We start from the raw sequence: 27,706 nt of genomic DNA, 5'->3' as shown, positions 1-27,706 counted from the left end.
GCGAAGCAGTATTTGAGATGTCTCTTTATAGCACAGGTAATATCAATGCTTTATAGCGCTTCCGCCAGTACGGACACTCTCAATTTTTGCGCCTTTTACGGTACTGGTTATTGTCTTGCTGTGAGAGTCGAATGCTTTTCAACAAGCGATCATGATACCCGAATTATTTCTCGCGGTGAAGTTTACAAATAAAATTCGTCAGTGAATTGTTTTTTAACTTGAGGAAAGGACAAAATTTAACTTGAATTTTAATTACACTTCCATAGCTTTACTTTGCAGTTGTAGGGCTGCGATTGGGTGGAGGATAATTAGTGACAACTCCCTTGTGGCAGATGCCTCCACCTTGGGGGATTGCCCTAAATGCTTCACCAGGATTCAAATTCGCCCTGGTAGGGGTGCTTGAGCCCGAAACCAACGCCTCGGAGTAGTTGCTTTACCAGAAGCAGAACGGCTAGAAGGTCAGACCGCAGAGCGAGAGCAAATAGATCTTCAACTCAAAGTTGGTACAGCGTTGATTCAATATTTAGGCGAATTCCCTAAGGTGGAGTAGATTTTAAATACAATGCTAATTTGCATCAGCACCCGCTCAAGCTGGATCCTAATGCTACAAGGAAAACCCTTCTACATTCTCACAACTTCGCATTGACAAAACATTCTCCCTGGTTTGGAGTTCGAACCAACCACTATTGTTCTTGATGTTGCCTCAAGGCACTGTAATATTTATTTGTTGCTGCAAAGAGCCACTAGCATGCGTCGCTATTGCTTTGGTTGTAGTGCGTAAAACGACCTTATGTTATTTGTTTCTTCACGCCCAGACTCACAGGGACAAGCCTTCATTACTTTATTTGTTGTGCAAGATCCTCGTAGATTTATCCAGAATGATTGAAGTAACGCTCGACGACTTCCATGTTGTTCCAGAATGTTCTGATTTCCTTTGGCTAGGGGTTTCATCAAGGGGTTTCATCAAGACGTTTCAATTAAGCGCTGCTGATGCATTGAACACTCAGCTCGACGACCGCCCACTACGCTTCCTGCTCTCGCCACCGCCGAATCGCTTGATTCCTTTGCCGGGAAAGTAAGCTCAACATAAGGTCCATTTCAGTGCAACGTCAACCACTTCGTAGGCTAGTTTCGCCATTATCATTCCGCCGTGAAAACATTTGCGCATTCATATTCATTCCGAAAAGGTCAGCTAAGCAATTCTAAGAGCACATCTGTTTTTTCGCGCTTTCCCTTGACAATTCGACGTAACATTCGATGTATTTTCGAAGTAACATTTCCTTTAACGCTATCGTGTTAAAAACACTAATTTTCAATCAGTTCGAATTTCACGTTGACTTTTTTTGCTGAAATAAATCTTGCGAGGTGTGAAATTAATAAACGCATTTCACTCACAATAAGTACGCAACTGAAACCAAAATCTGAAGTGTCCCATAGGCGTAAAATGTTTTCTTTCGACTGAGAAATGTGTAATCTGTGCAATGCATCACAATATTTTCCTAACAAACAGTTTATTACAGATTGAAGCAAGCAATGTTCGTAATATGTGACAACAGCAAAGCATCCTTGATATCGTCCCTCGTGGAAGGCAGGTAATCAATCATGAAAGGCAGTCCGTTCAAATTTAGTCGCATTAACAAGAAATGTTAAGAGCCTTGTATAACAGTTTTATTTTGATGCACAGCGAAGAACTTTCTACTTCATAAATCTAATGGTCATGTGGCTAGGAAACTATAGCGATGATCAGCAATTTCCTCTTTACAATAAAATCTCCGGCCAGATGAGGGGCGACAAATTTGAAATACTTGGTGCAGCCACCATATCAGAAACTGCTAAAATAAGGTCGATGCTCAAAATGTCTGGTTGCTTTTGCTGGTTTTCTGGATGATCAGTTAATGCGTTGCATGAATTTTTTTATGTGAACTTGAGTGACCAAAAAATGTTATAGCGCATTACCTTTGGACTACATAAGCTCAACTCACAGCCATTTCTGGGGGCAGTTTAAGATGTTCACAAAGTACACTCCTTTGCGGTGCGTTTATGCTAACGAATTTAATATCACAATCTTTTGTAACATCAGGCGTTACTTGATTTGGGATCCGTTATTTTCTCATTTGTTGGCGAGAACACTTTACTGTTTACTACATGGCAAACTTTTAACAGCGCATCTGCCCCAGTCCCCACATCTGTTGCTTGGACGTCAAGCTCTCTGTTGCTTCATGAGTAAGCTTATATATATATATATATATATATATATATATATATATATAGATCATCGCTTTTACGCAAAGTTGTTCAATGGTAGCGTTTTTGTTTCCCTCATAGGATTGCTAAAATGTATCGGTTTATACAGCACTGGTATATTTATAGGCGGTGGGCTAATCGACAAGAGATTCCATCGTGACATGGAATCGTGCTACAGTGTTAAACAGCGTTTGGGCGTACATGCGTATAAATATTCATCGCATTCGGAAGCTGTAATCAAGCTTTGCGCTCAGTGTGTAACACCTGTGTAGTTTATGGTGCGCGCCATTTGTATGTTCTCACAGCAAATTCACAGCCCAAGTACATTCTCAAGCTGTCCGTTTCACGTTTACGCCTACACTCTAAGAGAAACGAGAATGTCGCCACTAACATGCATGATAAATTTACTACCTTCTTGCTGCAGTCTATTCTTTCGCAAAAGATTAGCCGCGGGTGAACTCCGCTTAAACCAATTAATACGTGCGAAAGCGCTGTTTGGCATGGTTTTTCTTGGCGGTTTAATTAGCACTGAGAAGTTAGCAGGGAGGCCGGCAGTGTGCTACACTTCCTAATTTAACGGCATTTAGTTACAGGGACATATGTCATCAGTTCGATTCTTTATCGCGAGCTAACCTCCATCTTCACTAGCAGATGGATGCTAAATAGGACGTCAAATGATATGACACCATTCTGAACGCTGCACAGAAACGGTTGCGTCAAAGCTTTCGTGCGAAAGAGCAGAAATTCGGGGCCACATGATGATTCGATGGGCATGACGAACAAGCATATGAATCTGGAAGGCGATATGGGGGAAGAGGTATTGCCATGGCAGCGTCTGTTGTGCGCGCTGTTATCCCACTCGCCGCTGACTCGAAAAATGGTATGGCGACACAGTCGCTATGGCAACTAGTGAAGCACAAGGAAATTTTCGCTCCCACAGATGGCGTGTTTACAGTTGCTGTTGAGATAACAATTCAACCGTAGCGTACCAACATTAGCTAGCCATATCGAACCCGACATGCCATCCGTGACACCCGTGACCGCCCCGCACTGCGCGCTCCGTCTCAAGTACTGGAGCGGAAAAGGCAGCAGGGCGTGCTTAGAGAGCTGAAGAGAATGATGTGGCAGTGCGACGGAAATAAACGACTAGCTTGGGCGCCATTTCGCGCAGTCCTATCCGGGCGCAGTCTCGTTAAAAGCAGCAAAAAAATTGTCGTCACAGCTTCGCTAACACATGTCATTTCTCTCCCCGTACAACTTCCTTGGTTTCAGGAAGCAACCTCTCCCGTCACAGGACAAATTTGTTCTCTGCGTGTAAAAACCAGAAATGAAAATTTATTTAAACTTGTACATTTCGAATGCGACCTTACGTAATAGAGGAAACCTTTCGTGAGAGTGTATGATAAAATTTAAGCATGTAGGCATAACACTCAAGGAGAATGCAAAGGCTATTAACTAATGAAGCACTCATTTGATTTCTGAAACTTTATGCACGTGACTGTTAAACTTGTTGCTTTCTCAGTGACATTTGCTGCTGTGTTTGACTGCCCCCCGCCCCATGTTTCGATAAAGATTATCTAGCTGCAGAAGTTCCAGCAGCGATTATTAGCATTGGCCCAAACGACAGCCAAATAGCAGGGTTAGTTCAAATGCGAATTCGGTACCCTACCAAATTGATTTCAACTTCAGTTTCACGTCGTACATATTTATTTATCACAATACAGTCAATCTACCACAATGCGTGAAGCATCTGTCGACGTCGATATGAAACTCCGCGCGGCCACCAAATAGTAGCAATGTGCCTGCGCAGTCTGTGACTCGGAATGCATTGTTCCCGACAGATTAGATTTCCATGTCAAAACTGTTTTTCAAGTTACAAGCATCTGCCTTTAAAGCCAGACATGCGGTCCCGTGGCGTCACTCAAACAGCGAGCAAGTAAAAGCCCCGCTACGTCACCTGCCAAATACCACCTGCAATGTAAGCATGCCAGTGAGGAGGACCGCTCAAAACAAACTGGCCTTGTCAAAATGTTGGAGCTGGGATCGTAATGCTAGCGCACTGAAAAACTGCAAAAAAAATAATGAAATAAAATGAAAATTGCTCTTTAAACAACACAGAGATCCTTCAGTTAGTTTCGTTTCTTTTTTTTTATGTTGTACGCACTGAGCAATGCTCCGTTGGTGTTCACTAAATACTTGCAGTGCGGCTAAAGTTGCCGGCTAATTTTATCTCGGCATGTGATTTCTGTTTAAGCCCATAGATACAAAGTATATTTATTTTCTTTTTGTCACCTGCAGTATTGTAACTTTTATTGTGTATTTTCTGACATGTAAGCATACTTCAAAGCTGCCTATTTATTGGTCGATGCCCCTATGTGGGTATGTGCCATATGCTATTTAGTCAACAATAACAGTGCTTGCGCTATGCCCACCGTGATTCATTAAATCGTCTCATGGTCATTGGACGTCGTCTTTTTGTTCCCTGTTCTTTTTGTTTATCGGCTTACCACCCCGTAACAATATTTGCCTTTAGTCCCTGTCTCCGCAGGAAATGCCTGTTATAAATGGTTTTGATTTCATTTTTTTTATCACGGTCCTTGAAACACTGCATCAGCTGCATGCAAATATACACATACTGATGTATTTGAACGCTTGGTGACTTTTCTGGTGAGCGACACAAATAAGAGGGCTGGAATTTGTGTACCGCGAAGGGTCATTAAGTATGGTTCGAGTAAAAAAGCAATTAAATGCCGTTAAGCGGTCAGGTACAACAGCAGAGGCGGACAGTACTAAAAGCTGCTTTATTTAGTTTTCTAACTTGCCTAAATATACTAAATAATTTTATAATTAGTACAGTGTACTGCTAGAGACCAATAGCACGCTCGTTTGGGCCGCTTTCATATGCTTGGAAATCTTCAAAGGCTGGAAGTCTTCAATTGGACCGAAGCCTACGGATTAGAATAAGGCAAGACGGAGAATGTCGCACAATTCTGCGAAATGTTTTCTGAAGAACTGCACTTTTCTGATATTCAGCGAAAATGCACCATTCTCGCTTTCCACGCCCCTATGGCCTTAAATCTGTGTGCAAATGTTTCAAATTACAGCTCTCATTTTGACAGACGATGATGATAATAGAAGACGACACTAGATGAGGGCTTAGAGATTAACTGATGTGTATACACAAAACTGTGCAGTATATACGGCAAGGCAATGCAAAATCTAGATCTGGCTAGCTCGGCCCAGCCGAAGATGATGCGTTAAGCCATAGCTCAGAACCCTCGAGTTCTATTTTAATGTCTCGGAACCCAGTCCACACTTGAATAGAAGCCCATTGCAGGAAGTATCATCCTGTTTGGTTGCTTGCTGCCTAACACACTCAACTTTATTGAAGATTACCACGCTATCCCAACGCATACATGCAAGCAAAATTTTCAACCAAACAGTTAAAACATACAAACAGCAGTGACCCCAGCGACCACCATTGGCCTGCCAAAATCCGAATTCTGCGCCACCAATATCCTGTTCACGGGCCCCTCTTACAGAGAGGGGGAAAAACAAGCAATAGAATGCAACGTTTCCTTGCGCCCCGTATCGGTCTATACGTGTCAACATCGCACCTGGTTATTTCAGCGTTACGGTTGTCAATGCCAAATTGGTGGTGTCGTTTCGACGCATATTTACTGTACTTCTTGGTGCCATCCACTGCGATCAGTGGCCGTAGTCTTGGCTCGCCGGTTCTCCCAAAATCTGCACCGTCTCCCACAATCTGCACCTCTTTGTCATTCATGGGACAAGTCGTTCCAACCTCGACTCATCAGTCGTTAGACCCAGTTGCGCCTGTCATTCGAACGGCCTTCATAGGTACCACACCTTGCACTGAGCGAATACCCCAGTTTCAAGCCCCTTTGTATGGAGCCACTGCGGGCTCCATGGGAATGAACAGGCCGATGTTGAAGCGAAAAGCGCACTCAGCAATGGCCTCCAAGCAGCTGTGCCTTTTTCAAGAGCGGATACGACGTGTCTTCTTAAGAGTTGTATGAAGAATGCTACAGCAGCTTACTGGGCCCAGCCAGACGCCCGACACATTCGTCTAAAAAGGCTCGATTGAAGATTGAAATTTTATGTTCCGCTTGATATTCCGCTTCATCAGGCATGCTTGCTACATAGACTTCGTTTAAACATGGCTTTCACGCGCAAGTACTTACATTTAATTGGACAGGGGAACTCACCGGAACGTTCAACCTGTGGCATCCTAGAGACTGTGGACCATATATCATTGGTGTGCCCAGTGTATGCGTGCGAAAGAAGTGTGCTTGCCGCTGCCTTGAAGCATTTGGACAGGAGGCCTCTCTAGGAGGAAATGTTGCTGGGCGCTTGGCAGGACAAGGGGAAGGGTGTCCAAGCAGTGCGTGCTCTTTGCCGTTTTTGTGTGTGTGTGTGTGCACCAGCGGGCTTGATGCGCGCTTGTAAGGCAAGCTACTGTGCCTGTATATATATTTAATATGCCTTCTCCCACATCGTCACCCATCATGATCTTTCTTCTCTCCTTTCCCTTCCGCAGTGCAGAGTAGCAGGCCAGATTTGAATTATTCCGGCCAACCTCTCTGCCTTTCCTTTCAATAAATACATCTATCTATCAAACCCTTTGTATTCTATGAATACGCCAGGAACCACTGCTACTGGAGGCTATAATACTTCACAGTGTTCTTCGCGTTACCGTGTGCCTGCACCTACCTCAGAGTTTCTTAGTAACGCAACTTGGCGCAACATGTTGCTTGATAGGCTAGGTCAGGGTGTTACGACCCGGGATGTTTTTTTTTTTTTTTTTTTTCTAACGAAAGTGACGACGCTGAGATGATGTTTAAACACTTTATTGCCGACTCGAAGGATGCGAGCAGGATGCCATAAACATCAAATATGTTAAAGCAATAGCATCATCAGCGGCGTGCGTCCGACGAGACAGATCCACAGCCAATCCAGCACAATTCCCATACGCCATAAAAGCCGAAATACCGCATTGAGTCATGATTACTTGCCCTTAATGTCACTGCATAATGACTAGCCACATTAATCATAACTTGAATCCAACTCACAGACGAGAATCTTATACAGAATTCACGTAACAAGCCAGTGCCGAATCCAGTCATGTTTAATGTGCTATCATACCTTAATAACTTTCCATAATGGCTAGCCACATTAGTTATCCAAGTCAGCCACGAATCCAACCCAGAATTCTTATAACAAGCCAACCGAAACCACCTAGGAAGGAATCAAAGCAAACGCAAGGCAGCCCTGGGTGCTTTCGCATTACCACACGTAGAGAGGCCTAAGTGTACCCTTTTAGTTTTAATATGGCACACATGGAAACCTTTCGCCTCGTATGGACAAGAAAAGCTCAGCTTTTTTTTTTTTTTTTGACATGAATATGAAATTTGTTGAGATCTTTTACTTCTTTCTGGTGAGAATGATGTTCTGCTTCACGGGCAACATGAGGAGCTTTGAAGCGATGTCATCCACGTTCACGTCCGAGGGCTTCCCCGGAGCGCTGCAGCTCAACCTTTGCATGAGTCGCACGAGGACGTAGAACATGTCCACGTGCGCCAGCTTTTCTCCGGGGCAAGTGCGGGGGCCCGTGCTGAAAGTGAGCACTTGCTTGGCGTCCTGGCTCAGCTTTCCTGTCATCGGGTCAAGGAAACGCTCGGGCCGAAACTGCTGAGGGTCATCCCAGATTTCTGGGTCGTGGTTCACGCCGTATATGTTGAACATGATGCCCGTGTCCTTGGGTATACGTACATCACCTGGAGATAAGCACACGAGTATACCCTTTAGAGTTCATGCTGCCATGAATGCTTGCTGAGAGTGTTTTCCTTACGCAGCTCCCTAGTAACGATTTCAGTTTAAGTTTTTTCTTCTGACCCTTAAATATCAGCTGCGAAGGGCGGCAGGAGCGCGCGCTGCACCGGCTGCGGAGCTGCACCGTCGACGGCGACGACGACGCGAAACGCAGGTACGGGCGCCGGAGAGCTGCGCTCTAAATGCGGCGACGGGTACTTATAGCGTACTGTGAACTGCGGTGTCTTGATTGTTCAGTTTCGCGTTTTCAGGTATCAGTGCTGTTAGTTCTGCCCATGCATGCTCTTGGTTGTGAATGTAGTATATATTTCTGTTCTTTTTAATAAAATCTGCAGTTGCTCTCAGCGCTGGTTCCTTCTTCTTTCTACTCTCTTGTCTCCGTTGTTGCGCTGTTTGTTGCTTAATTATGTACCAACTCGCTCAACGTACCATTTTACTCAAGATAACCAGGCTCATTTGAAGTATAGTGTCTTCCCTTATATCTTATAGGAAAACCAGCAGCCTGGAAAATGATCAGTGAATACATTTTAATTCATTTCGCTAACTAGTCTAAATATAGAATTATTATAAATTTAAAACCTGACTGTTTGCCTTAAAAATGTCAGATCCTGAGTCACTTGTGATTCCTTCCTCTGCGTGACAAGTTCCACCGGGATTTGATGTCAATACCCAGGTGTCTAAACTCTGACCTTTGCTGGATGAACTGAGAGCCCAGGCTGCACAGGCGTGCTCTCGTTTCATGTTGTAAAGAGGACATTCAAGGCGCACTGATTTAGAAACAGCTGGTTATCAAGCTCTACATGAGCACGCGCGCATGCATGGGTGGCTTCATCTGCAACCCAGCTGAAAAACTGCAAAACTGCGACAAAATACCAAAGAATATTCCGTACTATTACTACTGTTCTAATGTCAGTCTTTTTTGCTTTTCTTTAGTCTTTCCCTGTAGTACATTTCTGTAGTCTGTAGCTCTGTGGTACGTTTATACTGTAACAACACAAAACTTTGATGTAACTGCAGAAATATCTGTTGGCACGCAGGTTCACTTTCAAAAACCGCACAGAAATTCGGTTGTGACAGCAAACATTTTTTATAGTTTTTTCTATAGTGGGCAATATCTGCCTTCCTGGCCAGTCTTATCTCATGAAATTAAGAAGGCCCTTTATCTTAACAATAATGCAACTGTCCCACTGTCATTGTCGGAGAGAGAGAAGGGGCGGGCTGTTATTTTTTTCGGTTTCAGTTATATGAATCTGGTACATGCTCACCAACTTTCGTGTCCGCAGACGTCTTGTGGGGCAACCCTAGCGGAGATATAGGGTGGCAGCGAAGAGTCTCCATCAGGCAGGCAACCGTGTAAGGCAGCTTGGCTCGGTCTTCATACACTGGAGCAGTGCTTCCTAGAAAAACGCGTAAACATAACTTCCAAATTCATTCTTAACAGATGTTTTACAAGTTTATAACACTTTTCCTTTCAGTGTGATGTGATTTGTGCATTTCTAAACAAGGGTAAATAATAGGAATTGTTTGCTTTCACCAAACGAACATTAGAAGCAATCCTCGGATCTTCCTCTCCCTTTTATATGCCCCGCCGAGGTGGCGCAGCGGTTAAGGCGCTCGACTACTGTGCCCAAGGAAGCGGGATCGAATCCCGACCTCAGCGGCTGCGTTTCGATGGAGGCGAAACGGAGTGGCGTCCGTGTGCTTTGCGATGTCAGTGCACGATAAAGAACCCCAGGTGGTCGAAATTTCCGTAGTTCTCATTACGGCGTCTCTCATAGCCTGAGTCGCTTTGGGACGTTAAACCCCACAAACCACCTTCCTTTCATATGAATTGCTCTTCATGATAACAACAATAATCATCGCTCGCTGTTGAAAAGTGGAGGACTGAGACTAAAAGAATAGTTCCAGCCCGTACATGGCTGGCTAAGAGGATTCATGATGCAATAAAGAATTTCGCCGACTCAAACACCCGCCCAAGGAGTTCGGTGGCGTTTTTCTAAATTACAGGGTCGCAAAAAAAGGATGGCCGGTGATTTGTCGTAGTCAGACCAAATGCGGGGATTAGGAATGATAGCGCTTCAATTTTCACTTCTGTTCCGGTGTCATGTCACAAGTCGTAGTTTACCAGGATTTATGAAAGATCATCTGAAATGAATGTAAATCGCCGCTTTAACCAAACTGTACGAACGTGCCTGTGTGGCCCCGGAGTAGCGTGTATGAATCAGTATGCAAGAATTTTAGTGGTTTCTATTCTCACCTCGATTGTGTTGCCCAAGCCGGCCGCTGCCACCTGTCACTTCTACCATGACACGTGGTCTCGTAAGGTCATAAAACCCAGCAGTGAGTCAGTGCCCGGTCATGTCATCTGAGAACTACCACCTGTCAGAGGCATGCTTCTGATGAAAACCAGACAAATAGAAACAAGCGCGAAATACCGAACGCAGGTCGTAATTCTAGCGAGCCAATCTTTATGATCTGGTATAGAAGTATAACACACTCTCTCTCCGCTGCCCAGAGAAGGGACTCCACAAATTTATTCTTCGTGGCTCCTGTACCAACCGCCTTTTCCTCACGCCTGAAACGACAAAGCAACGGCCCATACCGCGACCCTCCAGATGTATAACCCTTCGAGGTACTCGCCACTGCACGACGCCTCCCCTCACTACCATCTCCCTTCCCATAACGAAACATACCTTGCCCCTTTCTTCACAAGAAAGGGTTGAATTGGAATGGTCACTCCACTGCAGCCTCTCACCATTTTGCTTCTCTGGGCCCCCGCGTAACAAGGAGCTGACGACAATGATCTGGAGCGTCAGGTGAGCAGTGAAACTCGTAACTTTAACTCTGAATCCAAGCCCTCGAAGGGTGGCGTGAGACTCTCTGCGCCGTCCCATCCAGGAGGTGTACCTGCAGCTCTATGTGGACAAGTGCCTCTTCCCACCTCACATCCATCATTCACTCTTGTAAGAGGCTTGCTTTCTCTGTACCTCCAAATAACTCATAACCCCTTTGCTCATCACCCCTTCGCACCTTCTCTGTAGCAAGTGATCGGGCTCATCCGATCTTCCCTGTCCTGACTGCTTCACTTCATATGCTGACCGACCTCATTGCTTTTTCAGCTCCTCGGCAGATCAGCGGCTGGGTTCCTGTAGTCACTTTCAATTTCCCTTAACACGTGGTTCGAGACGCTTAGGGCTGAAGAACAGCATCGACTTGTCCCCCAGTCAGTAGATATAATAGACCGTCGGTTCGTGGTCAACAAGAAATGTTTTACTATTAATACTACCACCATCATCTTGGAGCGGCCTCTCCGCGGTGGCTCAGTGGTTAGGGCAGCCCGACTGCTGGAAGTGTCGATCTAAGGACGCACGTTCGATTCTGGTAATGGCTGCCGCATTTGCACGGTAGCAAGACGCAAGGCACCCGCGTAATGTACAATTCCCATCGAACTTTACGGAGCGTTCATTACGGCGTCCATCATAGCCGATACCACTTTGGGACGCTAAGCCCTATAAAGAATAAACCAAGCTTACTATCGGAGGGCATGCTAGCTCTCGTTTTTCTTTTGCTGAGCTGGACAATGGTTCTGGAAAGTTCTGATCACAACTGATTCACGAAATATTCTAAGACAAGGTGGCAGTTTTCCGATTGGCACAGTATTCCTACGGGTTACGTGGTTTCAAACTTAATTTTAAATATTAAACACGTTGGATAGCACAATTAGGGCATGACTTCAAATAGCGACTGTGCTTGCCGATATTGTCTTCGATTTCCTTTTGAATCTTCTCTTGGATTTTTGGCTCTTTAGCCATCCTTAGAAACAGCCATTGGAGTATTCCGGCAGAGGTATCTGTACCACCTGTAATGTAATGATGTTTGGTGAATAACTGCGATAGTGGCAAAGGGGACTTGCATACGTGTTTTAACAGTGGATATGAGAGAGATATGCCGAAACTGTAAGACAAAATTTGTGTATCCTCAATAGCTTAGTGGTACGGCTCACAAGCTCCTCTGACCAAACCACCGTTACACATCTTCACTTGTGTGGACGGTTATTTTTCGTATTGTTTTTTGGCTAACAGCTAACGTTGCAAGTAAAAAATAAAATGCGCATGCGGTATTGTTGGATGCTGCGCTTTTAATAATCACTATTTCCAATTCGGACAGCAAGAAACTGGTTTTTTGTATAAGCGCTATTAGCATTGTTGTCCCATTTCTGACCTAATTCTTAGGACCATGGTGTACGATAGCCTCAGGACCAAAGAAAAATCAGCAGCAGAGATGAAAATTGGATAATTAACGGCCCATAAATAAAAAATTAGAAGATAAACAGCATTCAGTGGAGTTCACACATACCGATAAAGGTGTTTCTGACAAGCAGAATCAAATTGCCTCTGGTCAGATACTCGGCGTCTTCTTTCTCTTCCCGAATGGCTTCTTCTCGTGCGGCAAGAATGGCATGCGTGAAGTTGTCAGACTGCCCTAAAGAATAAATAAAAAAAAATGTGCAAGCTTGATATCATCAGTGACAGGTAAATTGAATGCCTAAATATCAGCGTTTAATGCAAGCCGATTTGCAGGTTTCTCCAAGCAGTCGTTGTATTCCTATTGATGTTACCAGAGAACTGCTTTGCATTCGAAGCAGCAGTCTAAAAAAGAGCAGTATCGCAGCTGCACGCAATATGTGAGCAGACTGGAGTCGATTCCTAAACATCATGCGAACCCAACGTCGGCCAGATCCTGCGGAGCTTCAAGAAAAAGACCGGTCGTGTAGCTCAGGCGGCTGCACATAGTTTGCAAAACATTTTCCCGAAGGACTGCTATACATATCTTTCTTTGCGACCACCCTACAGTTTACGCTGTAGTTTTGACAGTATAATATAGTCTACTTTGGATATTTATATTCAGCAATGCATTTTCTATCTGTGTGTGTGTGTGTGTGTGTGTGTGTGTGTGTGTGTGTGTGTGTGTGTGTGTGTGTGTGTGTGTGTGTGTGTGTGTGTGTGTGTGTGTGTGTGTGTGTGTGTGTGTGTGTGTGTGTGTGTGTGTGTGTGTGTGTGTGTGCGTGTGCGTGCGTGCGTGCGTGCGTGTGTGTGTGTGTGTGTGTGTGTGTGTGTGTGTGTGTGTGTGTGTGTGCGTGCGTGCGTGCGTGCGTGCGTGCGTGCGTGTGTGTGTGTTTACTGCGAGTAAACAGGTGTGATCTTATTTTATTTTTACACGCACGGGTTCGAGCAACTCTGGTAGTCGAGCCCAAGTTAGCTGCCGGCATGTATGAAAAACAGGGATAGATACGACGACGTTTTACTACTCATCTCATGAACGGCCGCGCGTGTCTGAGTCTGTCCTTAAGCAGAGCCGTGCCGTCGAATCGACGCGTACTGCTCCCATATGTGCGTCTATCGACTAAGTGTATACCCTCAAAGTTTACAGATTATACACAGAAATTTCTAGAGCCCAGGGATATTTTTGTTTTTATAGCATAACAAAGCTGGAAGAAGGCCTGCATGCCCTATATAATGGTCATGTAAGGGCTTGAATTTCTGATCTTACCTGAAATATAAGTGTCTTCAGCCTTTGCAAACAGCCGACAAATGATGTCTCGGCTGTCCCGTAGAAGCGAGGCGACCTTCTTTTCGGTCCCACGGTACAGAATCGCAAGCCAAGGCGCTGTATCACTCGGGAGGCCATTAGGAGCAAGTGTTCGAAACGCTTCGTTGTTTTCCTCAAACTGGCGGATCTCCTCGTTGTCTCCGTCAAGCCTGCGTAATTAATGCTATCAAGCAACGAAATTTTCGGCCCATCTTATAATGCATGTGGAAAGCCAAAATGGCTGCACTTAGCTAAAGACAGCTCCAGGTCATTTTCATTGGTCATAACCTTCTTGGGACACCTATGCTGTGTATATACATAGTGAGGACACATTTCGCAGTGCTTCCTGGGACAGACTGTGTGCGGGGTGAGGTGCGCATAGATTATATAAATGCAAGAACGCTGTTCGGTCCCACACACAGTCCTATAGGCAATAATATATCCTCTTCACATAAAATTTCTTTTGACAGCGGAACATTGGCAACTGACAGATGTCGCCAATGGAGTCAACATTAAGTCCCTCCTTGAGGAAGATAAAACTGCACACTCTTAACCCGCTCCTAAACCGAGCAAATGATTTCATGGCGGTTGTCTTCATCTCGCGGAAGCAGAAGCAATAGCAGCGCAAGCTAAGCCGTGCCCATTGCATGTGAAAAGTTTACCTAAAAGCTGTCTTACAACACTTTTTTTCCCGATTCAAAAGCGCTTCGTCAAACGTCATCGCCATACCCCAACATACATACTGCCGCTGCCATTTATCGCTTGATAACTAGCTGCGCTTTTCCTGATCCCATTTCGGGCATTATTCTGCATGGTGTCTCAAGACTTTTGATACTGACGCCCCCAGGCTTCAGTCTAATGCATGGCAATTCGCATACGCACAGTTCATGCGCCTTAATTTTTTATTGCACCGCTAGCTGTTTATACGAAGTTCCATGGGAAATTCTGTTCTCATCAGCTTCTCAACACTCACTGAGGAGGGGCATACGAGGGGGCAGATATAAGTGCGAAGGGGAAGTGGACCACTGCGCTCTACATCAAGCGACCACTGATAGTGAGGTGCGGACTGCAAAAGCCCGTAACGCAAACATTGTGCTGTCTTTGTCGTGTAGTATCAGTAAGACTCCGATGAATGCCTATATATACATACGCGTGCAAGAAATATATCTCTGAAGTCTTTATTTCCTTACTCCCGAGTTTCGATATCACTTCGTCAATGTCCTCGCCGGCGGCTGGAACGTTTCCCTCAATAAAGCCTGGGCATATGCCGTCGACGTCACAAAAGATAACTTTTCCCTCAAAAGTAATTTTAACACAGTCTACAACACCTCGACATACATGCATGGTATAAGTCATAGTGAACAATGTGTAATTTAAAAGCTATTACTCGTACAATCAGGCATTTCTCTTGGAAAAATGCCCACGTAACCATGACGCCGTTTGGGATATGGGACGCCATATCTGTAATGAGCGCTATTGTCGTTAAGTACTTAGCTATATCCGCAATAGAAAAAAAAATTATAGCTGCTTTCGTTGCAGAGAGCTTGTGCAAGCATCAAATGTCATGGTGGAAAGGCATATAATATCGCAGGTAGGCTTCCACGAAAATGTTAATTGACTGCCAGAACGCGTGTGTTTTGGCTGCATGCTTCGACCTGTTAAGCTGCAGAGGTATTGACACGGTGTTTGTGTCATGGTGGTTTTATGAAGTTATGAACGCACGCAAATAATATATGGCAGTGCTAAGCTCCTGTAGTCACTGTAATAGATGTACCATGTATATCTGTTGTGTCGCCCTTTGCATACACACGATTGTACACACGAACGCGCGTAGTCACTGTAGTTGCCTCAAATGGATTCGGCATCAAACGCGCCATCGCTGGCGCAGTCGGACTCGATCTTCAAGTCTACACAAGAATCTCAGAAAGCCTTTTCAGAGAACTCTCGCTCGCAACTAATTTCATTATTATAGCTGCGCAAAGCCAAGCTGCATCCCATCCTCCCCATGTCACAAGATTATGCCATTGGCGCACTTCTCAACACAATAATGGACAAATAATTGTCCTCCTCTCGGTTTCAGGCAGCAAAACGCATTAGTGCAAGTACAATCAGCGTTTTGAAGCTTAATATACTGAAACTGTTCTGTAGAAACCTTCAGGTCTTCTGCCTTACAAAAATCGAAGATGTGAAATTGAGGCATGTGTTGTATAACACCACGTTATTTATTACCCGTCAGAAAATCATACTCTGAAATGTTGGACATTTTCTCGGAGAGTTTCTGAACGCAGTTTTTTCACATGCTGCACACTGCCTACACATTCTTTCGCGCTAGGTTGCTAGTTTTTTTGCTATCAATTTCCAAAAAACGCGCCCATTGATTTCTGTGGTGGTCTTAATTACTCATTGTGAGTGCGGGCCTAACTTCAGAAGCAAAATATTGGTACGCAACGGGAGCGTAGGCCATTTCTAGCAATACGTAAAAACCATAAAACCACCTTTCAATATTCTACAGTTGCGTCAAAGTTATCTGCTTGGTTATAACTTACTGTTAATCTCACTTGGGAATGCTGTAGGAAAGGGCGCTATACATAAGCAAAAATACAAGCGTGAATCTCAGTCAAGTTTAGTGAAATATACCTGGAGCAAATGAACGAGTGCACAGTGTGACCAGCTAATAGGGAAACCTTTACGCAAGTAATATTACAATGTCATCTAACAGCGAAATATATAAAAACATACTTCGTTGCTTTTGTATGGTATTCTTAATTGCTGTGAGCGCAGAACAGACTTCCGAAGCAAAATATTTGACATATCAGAAGCTTACACCATCTATATTAATATGTTCATAAACATATATATCACAGTATTCCATATATTATTTGCAATTATTTTTAAATACAGAGCCCATTAGATATTTATGGCAGCTTTAACTACTTGGTGCGACCACAGGAAAAACATTAAAAACATTTTTTTTTTTCGCGAAATGGAAGCTTAAAGCCCTCTCGTCAACACTTGCACAGCAGGGCCTTGAAATATCGAAAAGTCGACTCAAACGTGTTCCAGAATCCTGAATGAATACGTGCTGCTAAAGCGTTACACGGAAGAAAACAAGTGTGACGAAGGAGCCTCATTCAACAAGTGTGTCGAAGGAGCCTCATTCATTTGCCCCTGTCAGATCCTCAATAGATCACGGCCAATCTTTCCTTAAATCTCTCAGAAAAGCATTACTGCGACATGCCTACGGTCGCCCATGCGTTCACCTACCAAGTCCTTCCGACCAAATCTCCGAACTTGTTTCGTGTGCTCGTAGAAAGCATAGAAATACAGCGGTCCTTTAAAAGAGCCTATTTTCGCATAATGTCGAGACACGCTTGACCAACAATGTGCAGTTTTCCCACACTGGTAGTGTCTTATAAAAATGGTTGTTACCTTGTACCGTAGACAGAAACTCCCATGAGCGTGTATAAAATGTGGAAAATGAGTTTCCTGGAATCAACAAGCTGTGAGCCGTACTGCAAGGATTCCACGCAGGTGTCGACTACCTCCGTGCTCAGTTTCTCCACGGCTTCGCTGACGGCGTACTTCCTGCGTCGATGTGAACCAATTTTAGCCTACGTATATTTATGCGAATCGACGCACGGTATGGAACCGTAACGATAGGAGCGCTTCTAAAAAAAAGAGCAGCTGTCAGATCATTGTCATAAGTTGAATGGTTAGGCCTCATGAATAAGCACAACGGTCAGTCTTCGGGAGACCTCTATGATACGCATTTCGTTTCAGTAATATTCACGTCTTGCCTCGTAAAAGGGTAAGTATAGAAAATGCTGGTTTGGTGCTTAAGAAGAACGGTAAAGGCACCCTGAGCCTAGCTTGCACCTTTTGTCTTCGCTAGTAAGTATATGTACTTTTTAAATTATGAGACATGCGCTAGCTCTACTACATGCAAATAATAAAATAGGAAAACATTTCCAGACCGTGCATGTTAGCGACAGCCAAAGTTACAAAAGAATTTTTCTATATTGCACCGTAGATAAGGACTCTCACTTTTTTTCAGGTGCCGCAACCAAAACATTATACAATGCTTCCAAACATGCACATAACGTAACATGCATACTTGCACATATGCATGTTCCACGTTAAGTGACAGTTCCACTACACGCAAATCACTCTGTCACTCTGAGACATATCTCAGTTACCTGCCATTAGCATTCCGGAGCTTTAACAAGTACTGAATTCTGGTTGATACGTACTTAAAGGAGAATTTTCATGTTTTTTCTTCTTTTGTTTACACGCACCTAAGGACATTGTCCTCGCGGACATGGTTCCCCAGCTTCGCAGTTCTTTCTCGCAATTGGTGGGGGAAACCGTACAGCCACATAAGTGACTTTGTGTAGAATATATATTGGGATGAATGATATCGCTTGGATTTCTCACTCAGTCTTATTTTTCTTTTTTGCACCCAGCACTGCCGACGGAGATGGAAAAGTCCTAACGGGGAGAATAAAAATGAAATTGACTTCATGCTGTGTTCAACCCCCGCCATTATGCAAGATGTAGAGGTAATCGGGAAAGTGCGATGCAGTGACCACAGGATGGTTAGGTCCAGAATTAGCCTAAATCTGAAGAAGGAGCGCAACAGATTAGTAAGAAAAGAAACCCATCATTGAATTAGCGGTGAGGAGGAGGGCGGAAGAGTTCAGGATCTCGCTACAGAATAGATATTCAGCTCTAACCGAGGATAGCGACATTACCCTAGAAGAAATGAACAATAATTTCAGAGATATCATTACTGAGTGCGCTGTAGAAGTAGGCGGTATGATAGTTAGAGTGGATACCAGTAAGCTGTCTAAGGAGACGAAAGATTTGATTAAGAAACGCCAGAGTATGAAAGCTTCCAATCCAACAGACCAGATAGAATTGGCCGAGATATCAAAGCTGATCAATAAGCGTAAGGTGGCCGATATAAGGAAGTATAACATGGAGAAAATTGAGCATGCTGTAAAGAACGAGGGAAGCCTTAAAACGGTAAAGAAAACATTGGGCATAGGCAAAAACCAGATGTATGCGATAAGGGACAAGGCGGGAAACGTCATCACGAATATAGTCAAAATAGCCGAGGAGTTCTATACAGATCTCTACAGCAGCCAAAGTAGCCAGGACCTAAATGAGATTAGCGGTAGGGAAAAATAGTCAGACGTTCCACCAGTGACGAAGGACGGGGTCAAGTATATGTTAAAAGACGGGGGGGGGGGGGGGGGGGGGATATCGTTCTAGAAAAACTGGCCACCCTCTATGCACAGTGCCTGGTGTCATCGACGGTACCGGAACCATGGAAGAATGCAAACATTATCCTCATTCATAAGAATGAGGATAATGTCTCTAAGGACCTTACAAATTACAGACCAATCAGCTTACTATCTGTTACGTATAAGGTATTTACTAAGGTAATCGCTAAAAGAATCAGGGCAACCTTAGACTGCAATAAAGCAAAGGATCAAGCAGGTTTTCGGAAACGATAATCTACTATCGATCATATCGAGACCATCAACCAGGGGATAGAAAAATGCTCGGAATATAACCAGCCCTTATATATACCATTCATTAATTACGAATAAACATTTGACTCAGTTGAAACTTCGGCGGTGATGCAGGCGTTGCGAAATCAGGGGGTAGACGAGCCGTACGTGAAAGTGCTGGAAGATATATATAGTGGCTGCACAGCAACCATAGTTCTGCATAAAGAAAGCAACAAAATAACCATAAAGACAGGTGTTAGGCAAGGAGACACGATCTCCCCAGTACTATTCACAGCTTGCTTAGAGGAAGTATTCAGAGACTTGGAATGGGAGCAGTTAGAGATAAGGGTAGATGGAGAATACCTCAGTAATCTGCGATTTGCGGAGTACATTGCCTTGTTAAGTAACTCGGGGGATGAACTGTAAATAATGATTGATGACCTAGGCAGGAAAAGTAGAAAGGTAGGCTTAAAAATCAATATGCAGAAGACTAAGGTAATGTTCAACAGCCTCGGGAAGGAACAGCAGTTTACGTTAGGTAGCTAAGCACTGGGAGTAGTAGGCGAATATGTCTACTCTACTTAGGACAGGTGGTGACCGCAGGTCCGGACCATGAAAAGGAAATAACAAGAAGAATAAGATTGGGATGGAGCGCATTTGGCATGCACTCTCAGATTATGACTAGTAGCTTACCGGTATCGCTCAAGAGGAAAGTATATAACAGTTGTATCTTACCTGTACTCACCTATGGGCGGAAACGTGGAGGCTAACCAAGAGGATTCTACTTATGTTAAGGATAACTCATAGGGCTATGGAAAGAAAAATGGTAGGGATAACATTAAGAGCTAGGAAGCGTGCAGAGTGGGTCAGAGAAATAACTCAAGTTGATGACATTCGAGTGGAAATTAAGAAGAAGAAATGGGCTTGGGCAGGACATGCATTGCGAAGAGAGGATAACCGATGGTCGCTTAGGGTAAAAAACTGGATTCCAAGAGAAGGAAAGCGTAGCAGGGGGTGGCAGAAAGTTAGGTGAGCGGATGAGGTTAAGAAGTTCGCAGGGGTCAAGTGGATGCAGCTAGCACAGAACCGGGATAATTGGAGAAATATGGGAGAGGCCTTCGCCCTGCAGTGGGTATAGTCAGGCTGCTGCTGCTGATGATGATGAAGACTGCCGATATGGTCACCTATGGCCCTTTTGTTTAGGTTCGCCTACGTTATAATTGACTTGCTCATGGTCATGGGGAGGCATACTGAAGCTGCAGCTGCCAACTCAAAATCAAAGAACCGCGAAAGCGAAGTTATTTCAAGCCTCGTGGATTACTTGATGTAAAATATTAGATGCGTACGACGAGTGCAATAGAAGGGGAAGAGATTGTCAGGGATTACTTGCCTCACAGCTAGTAGAAGAACCTTTCGAAGTGCCTTCCATCGTGGAGTGTAGTCTTCGAAGAAGATGTCATGGTCTCCTTGATTTATAATATCTCCTGGAAAGTGGCAGTGAAGCCTTATTTTCTAATATGTTAGCACGAGCCCACCAGCTCATTCTGTTTACGCGAAACAAAGCACTGCAATCCATTGCTGCTACGGCGTAGTGTTCAGAGAGACAACGAAGTATGACGATAAATCCACAGTACAACCATATTGACAACATTGGTCGATGCGACACATATATCGAACCGATATTCGGGGCTACCCTATACATATCCCGCTTGCTACCAGTAGATCAGGAGTCGCTCTGAATTGGCAGCTTTATCTTCAAAATTTCTTGCCGAAAGCTGACGCATGTGTTAAACAATTATTTACACGACAGGAAACCATTCAGGCCATGTACAGTCATAAAATTTATGAGCGTGAACACGGCAAAGCGGGCTGCTCTGTACAATCATCGAAGCCTATAGCGTGCGCTGACAGTGGCTTCGCGTGCAAGCTATACGTGGCTAGGGCTGTTAGACAAACGGATTCACTCCCTTCCAGCTCAAGCTCGCTGTCTGCAACACACGGCGATAAATGATAACAACGGCGCTGGCAAAGCTCGTAGCTCCTCTTTCTCCCATCCTCTACACTCTTTCACTCGGTTGCACCGGCAGCGCCGACGGCGACGCGGCCCAGTCGACGAAGAGGAGCGTAAGAGCTGCGCTTTACCGCTCCCTTCTACACGCTACACGCTCGGGATGTAGCATTGATATGCGTGCGCCTTTTTCGAGCTGTTGCGGCTACGTGTTGTAGATAGCTGGCACAGCAGAGTATCTAACAGACCACACTGATGGCAGGGAGTGCATCCGCTCGTTTAACAGTTTTATCCGCGGATATCTCGCGCGCGAACTCACTGCCGGCGCTTGCCAGGCTGCGCGATGATACAGCGCGGCACGCTTTGTCGTGTTCAAGCTCATATATTCAATGATTGTTCATGCACCAATTAATCCAGCCAAAGCTAGGGGCCGCAAATGCAGATCGCGTCCACGCTCGAAGATTTATCGACCAAATGACCTCGAAGTCCAGGGAATAAAGTCAGGCGCTGTAAACACATTTTAGAGCTTCCTTTCGGCTCTTCTGGACAAGTCTAGTCGGTTCTCTACACGTAGATATGTTTGCTCTTAGTCTACACGAGACACGTGAAACGACTTTGTGCTTGTTTCCTGTGCAGTGGTTCAGCGTTGTTTTTGTTTTTGTTTATTACCAGGAGTACGCACGCAGGCTAGGTACAACGCCCGTTAATAGCTCTTATTACAACCTTTTCGCGCTGCATAGGGCTCCTGATAGGTCTGTGAACGACTGTGCACTCATGAGCCCACGCATGTCTGATCAAACTGGCTTATTCCTTTACTCACCCATTGTTGTCGGAATTCGTCCGGAAAAGTCGTGCTTTCGATCGAGGAACGCCTCTCGGATGGCCTTGTTGCTGTTGAGGAACACCAGTGGAGAGTGCGACATCCAGAGAGTAAAGACGTCACCGTACGTCTTGGACCACTCATTCGCTGCAGTGTGAAGATCCTTGGCCTTCCGTATTGCTGCGTTCCGCAACAGGCATAGTGTTCAAGCTACGCTCACTACTTGTGCGGGCGAAAGCACGCAAGGTTACAGACTAGAATGGTATTGTTTGCTCATAAGTGAAACCTCGTGTAGAAAAGACGCCAGCTTGCTTTTTGGTCCAAGCGTGGGGCCCTCGGCTTGAGCGATTATAAGGTGAGTGCCGGAAATGAGTTTGAGACCCAAAGTGTCTGGTCAAAAATACAGTGCGAAATGCACCAGATGATTGGTTTGGGCTAGTTGGTAGCAGTTTCTTGAAGACATAGCGCAAAAAAGAGACGGGGACAACGCCTGTCCTGTCTACATCTGTGTTGTCCCCGTCTCTTTTTTGCGCTGTCTTCAAGAGACAGTGCGAAATATATTTCTTTTAAAGTATTCTCATCGCACGGAATACGAACACAATATTGGCACACTATATTTATGGAAAGCTGATATCTCTGGTCTGCTCAGCCTTCTTACTCGATTTCTTCAAAGCAGCCCTCTAATGACACTTCCTAATTTGGTAAATGGTGCGAGACGAGTTTCGAGGTGTTGCGTACTTAACTCTAATACCGGGGCGTACATACTCAAGAAGGGAGAGTAAATTCTTAATGCCTTAAGGTTGGTAATGCTATTTTCTTACAGATCTGAACATAAAGAAGAAAAAGGCAATCGCTTAAATTTGGAACTCGCCACATGAGACCATCACTACAGAGCCATTTAATATAGATAGTAAACTAAACTATAAAGGACGTGGAAAGTAAATCTGACTTTTCTACGACAAGAAAGGGTTTAAAATTTTCACCGCAGGAGAAATTTTCAACCTGATATGACTGGTGTCCTGACTTGCACACTGCCAATAAAACTTGACCTAAAAACTCTGAACCACAAAATTATAAGTCTTCGTCCGCTAAATTTAAAATACTTACCCAGTGTGGTAACGAACAATGCGCTAGTTTGCTTATGCAGCTTGGCTTTAGCTAAAGAGCAGGTTACGACTATTGTAGCGGCTGCTGAGGTGAATACCCTGAGCCATCAATAATAACCTACTTGGTATCATCACAGACGGTCAGCAGTTCCGAAGCTCTACCATGATAACGCTGCAAAAGTACAGATAAACTGTCTATAGTATTGACAGAACACAAAGCAAAATGTACAAGTGTTGACTGGAAGACTCAGTGAGGAAGTAGCCAACGTTTCGACATGGCTTGTCTTTGGGTCCAGAAACTATAAGTCGTCTGGGCCTGTACGAAGGCAAGTCCTCGTGTTGAAACACTTGGCTAGCCCACTGAGGCTTGCTTTTGATCGTTTTCTTTTCCCGTCAACCTGACCTTCAAGCTTATCCAAGGTCAAACTGGAACTTGGCCAGCCTAGAGACAGGTCTTACATACATACATACATACATACATACATACATACATACATACATACATACATACATACATACATACATACATACATACATACATACATACATACATACATACATACATACATACATACATACATACATACATACATACATACATACATACATACATACATACATACATACATACATACATACATACATACATACATACATACATACATACATACATACATACATACATACATACATACATACATACATACATGATTTTATTACCATTCATAAATACAGATTGCATTCTCGTGCCCGCAGAAGCGCAGGAGCGCTTGTGGGCGGGCCACGGCAATCGACGGGCGCGTGCTCCACGCCAAAATGAACAATAATAAACCAAAGGTACATCATACGATATAGTACATGGCAAAAAAAAAAAACACTTTCACGTAGCATGCTGTGTAGAATTAGTAAACAATCATTTTTGTGCTTCTCGCTTAACTTAAGCAAGAGACGTCAACTGTACAATTTCATTTGGCAATCTATTAAAGTGATAGGGAACAGAATAGGCACGACACCTTTTTCTGTAACTAGTGTACACCCTTGGTGGTTTAAAACGTTCATTCCTGCGAAACACTGTAGGTCTATCCTGAGGGAGTTTGAATTTATTCGAAAAAAAATTTCTTGTGATAAGTACTAAAGCAAAAAGAGGACAGATTTCTGCATTGATTAGTTTAGCATTCTCATCTAAGTTTTCTGGGACAGTCCCATACATAATATACTTTGCAATTCGGAACAGCAGTTTATTCACCTGAAAAATTCTGAAATTCAAACAAGAGCCTTGCTCAGTATAGTGCGATAAGTGCGAACTAGTGCATGACTCATCAAAAGACTTCAAAGGGAGAGGTTCCACAGCACTTTAATGATTTGTCTAAATTCGTCATCGGTGAGGATACAGCCAAGCTGCAACGAAAGAAAGCCTGTTGCCATCTGCATAGTCTGCTCGTGTGTCATCGAATGGCAGGATTCAGCCAACTGAAGGCCGTTTTCTAGGTTCCGCCATCCTTTTTCCTCAAGATTTCCAACGCTCGATCCCGGCCGCGCCGGCCGCTTTTCGATGGAGGTGAAAAGCAAGGCGCCCATGCGCTGTGATGTCAGTGCACGTCAAAGAAATCCAGGCGGTCGAGATTATTCCGTAGCTCTCCTCTACAGCGTCTCTCATAGCCTGAGTCAGTTTGGGATGTTAAACCTTACAAACTAGTTCGCAACCTCCACCCTTCTGCCGCTGAACAAACATTTCTTAGCTTTAATTGGTCACAAAATGGCGGAGTAACTATACCGCCGTAGTTGCTCTTATCTTACTGGAAAGCATTTTACCGCAATATCACCCACAATACATACTGGCTTCAGCATGTATTTGTCGCAGATGGCAACATCGCTGATTTTGCAACCAGGAACGTGGAAGTCAGCTTAAAACACATAAACTACGTAAGGGTCATTTATCGTGCAGTCGGATGCCTTTGACCGTTTCATTACGGCATCGCATGAACATAAAGTCACGTCTATAGCTATGAATGAAGCCGGCGTCGCTAGAGAGTGGGGCTTCCATCATTCGAAGCACACAGATTCTAATTGTCAATGATGTCTACAAGTTTACGCTCTCGCCAATCCATGCTTCTTTCTCCCAAAGACAAAGTTATGGGCGTTAATATCACTGGAGATACAAATATTGTTCCATATTTACTCTTCTTTTCGCATGTGCAGTTCGCTCTACATACATATTTGAAGGGACGCCATGTTTAACAGAGGAGTAGCAGGGACCGCTACCGCCTTATTTATTGTGAAGCTGCACGGAAGATATTCTCTCCGTGCCTGCGGTAGACGCCACGAGCTTGAGGAGACAGCAGCAACAATCACGGCGTCCTCACAAGCACAGGAGCTAAATGCGTAGGTAAAGCGGACACCTCGGCCCAAATCGTCTGCTTCAGTTCCGCCGTACACTGGGTCATCCTTGTGCGTATTATGAATAGTAATTCATTCACCGATTGTTTCTCAATTTGCCCCCAGTGCTTATTTAATTAGACCTTTCAAGAAACACAGGAAGAGCGAAATACATTTTCTACCCCTACCGAAGAAAAGAGCATTGCGCCTAAATGTTTTATTTCAGTTAATCAAAGGTAAGTATAAAGTAGACATTTCACATATAATTTCTTTTTTTTTTTATAGCATACGCCACAAAGCAAAGACACGCCCTAACAATAGCCCCTTATTGCGCTCACAATTGCTGCAAATATTCTTGCCTAGGACTATTACTAAATGGAATAATCTAGACACTAGATTTCTTACTGCCGCCTCTAAACCTGTTTGCGCAAGCCTCGATCTGCAACGTTTGGATAATCATTACAATGTTGCTGTTTGCCACGATTTATTTTGTTTCAGTTTTTGCTTTTTATTGAACTCTGCATCCTTATTATGTTGTCTCCTTTTTGCCTACATTACTGGGCATCATACTGTATCCCACCCTGCCAAAATCCCGTATGGGATTGCAATTTATAAAGATATAAAATAAATTGGAGGAGCCTTTCGAACTTTAACTCTAGCGGCCGTCTTCGCTCTTTTCTGCCGTGATGCTCAAAACTGAACTCGAAGAACGACACATAACACGCATTATGTTGTTTTTTTTTAGACATTTTAAACTTCATTCGGCCTCAGACGGTAGATATAGCAGGCATCATCATGACGAACAATCACTTTGCGTTTATCGCTTAGCCTAAATCTTCTTACCGAGCAGGTTACCGAACAGCGGCAACGGAAATGGCCCCCTGGGATATCTGGACACCTTGTAGTAGAAGCTGCCGACCAAGTATGTCATGACAAAAACCAGCGCTGTGGTGATCCATCGCCAGTCCCACAGATGGGAGACCAACTGCTCGAGTTGAATGGCCATAGTTGCTCCTGTAATTTCAAGAGCTTCATTTGCTTTTTGTGTGTTATTAAGTTATACATACCGTTAATTTACCACAGTATCGATTCTTGACAGCATTAACTGGAAAGGGATTTTGGCGTTGGGATGGGCATTCCAATGTAAACGTAAAATGCCAGTGTTGCTTTCGGAGCCACTACTTAACTCACTTGGTTTAAGGAGCGACTAATCCTGCCGTGACCACGCCCACTTGTGCGAACCTTCGGCAATGCTGCTGCAAGTTCTTGTTCTGAACTTAAGCCTGTAACGTTTTCTGCGTTTTATGAGCAGACCAATTCTTAGCACAGTGCGCTCGCGCAAGCTTTTTGCGGGGCTTGTGAAAGCTGGAATGAGGTTAAAAAACCCATACAAGCAGCACAGGTTGTATTTCTGTTCTGACATGAAAAAAAGACTTCCTGCAGCGCCAATGCGGCATGCAGCGAGTCTCTTTTGTTGCCCGCTGCAAAGTATACGTCCCTCTTTCGTTCCGCACCTGTTAGAAGCGCGGCTTTACGGTCCGACATCCGACAAGGCTGAAGGCACGCTTGATATCCGAATGGTTAATGTGGATAGCAGAGGGTATCAGGTCACTCATTACGGTCCGACATCCGACAAGGCTGAAGGCACGCTTGATATCCGAATGGTTAACGTGGATAACAGAGGGTATCAGGTCACTTTTACAAAACATTTTGCGTCTTTACCAACCGCCTCATTTGCCCTCATATAAGAGTTTTTGTGCACATATGACTACTAATAACTACCATTGATTCTCCCCTCGCTGAATAAACATGCCAATATTACAACAGTGCACAGCATAACGTCTAATCGGGCAAAATTTCATTTAATTTCGTCATCGCTCGTACCAGTTAGTATCTGCTACGTGGCAGGATGAAAGAAGGCGCGTTTCATTGCTTACACTGCCAGAAAGTTCAAGTACTTTGTGTTGCGAAAAAAAAATATATGCCAAGCACAAAGAATCAGTTGTTTTTTTTTTTTTTCAGTTAGAATATGCAGAAAGCTGCAGTTCTCAGTTCATATTTGGGACTGCACATACTAGTACAATGTTCGCGTCCAATCCTTTTTATCTGATAAAAGTTCCTCATACTGAAAGATTGAGTTCATCACGAGTAAAAAAGCCAGAATGTAGGAAATACTGGTGGATTAAATGTTGTC

General features: G+C 44.2%; 1 protein-coding gene and 1 long non-coding RNA gene across 2 annotated transcripts in view; one reads left to right on the top strand and one right to left on the bottom strand.

Moving 5' to 3' along the window:
- LOC146207812 (uncharacterized) overlaps positions 1–4,354 on the top strand; it is a 32,936-nt gene extending 28,582 nt beyond the window's left edge. The window contains exons 2-3 of the long non-coding RNA XR_014704268.1: positions 1,521–1,592; positions 4,086–4,354. This is a non-coding gene — a long non-coding RNA (uncharacterized LOC146207812). The remainder of the gene's footprint in view (positions 1–1,520; positions 1,593–4,085) is intronic.
- Positions 4,355–7,689: 3,335 nt separating this feature from the next.
- On the bottom strand, positions 7,690–26,521 carry LOC146207811 (cytochrome P450 2M1-like). The gene is made up of 9 exons (XM_084590502.1): positions 26,356–26,521; positions 22,031–22,210; positions 20,589–20,686; positions 17,116–17,267; positions 13,648–13,856; positions 12,454–12,579; positions 11,852–11,956; positions 9,363–9,494; positions 7,690–8,042 (listed from the first exon to the last, which is right to left on the bottom strand). The coding sequence occupies exons 1-9, from the start codon at positions 26,516–26,518 to the stop codon at positions 7,690–7,692; spliced, it is 1,518 nt and encodes a 505-aa protein (XP_084446628.1). The 5' UTR covers positions 26,519–26,521.
- Positions 26,522–27,706: the final 1,185 nt, after the last annotated feature.

This window comes from Amblyomma maculatum, chromosome 1 (genome assembly GCF_055883805.1).
Source record: "Amblyomma maculatum isolate TAMU_Amacu chromosome 1, ASM5588380v1, whole genome shotgun sequence".
NCBI classification, from domain to species: Eukaryota; Metazoa; Arthropoda; class Arachnida; order Ixodida; family Ixodidae; genus Amblyomma; species Amblyomma maculatum.
The sequence above is the reverse complement of the archived record's forward strand: the minus strand, read 5'-3'. Positions and strand labels throughout refer to the sequence as shown.

Bases quoted from the DNA above. Each gene is read 5' to 3' on its own strand.
- LOC146207811 (XM_084590502.1), bottom strand. From the start codon at position 26,518: ATGGCCATTCAACTCGAGCAGTTGGTCTCCCATCTGTGGGACTGGCGA. The intron at 17,268-20,588 runs GTAATCCCTGAC...CGACGCAGGAAG, and splicing joins TTCTACTAGCTGTGAGGCAA to TACGCCGTCAGCGAAGCCGT. The intron at 9,495-11,851 runs GCAAGCACAGTC...GCGTTTTTCTAG, and splicing joins GGAAATCGAAGACAATATCG to GAAGCACTGCTCCAGTGTAT.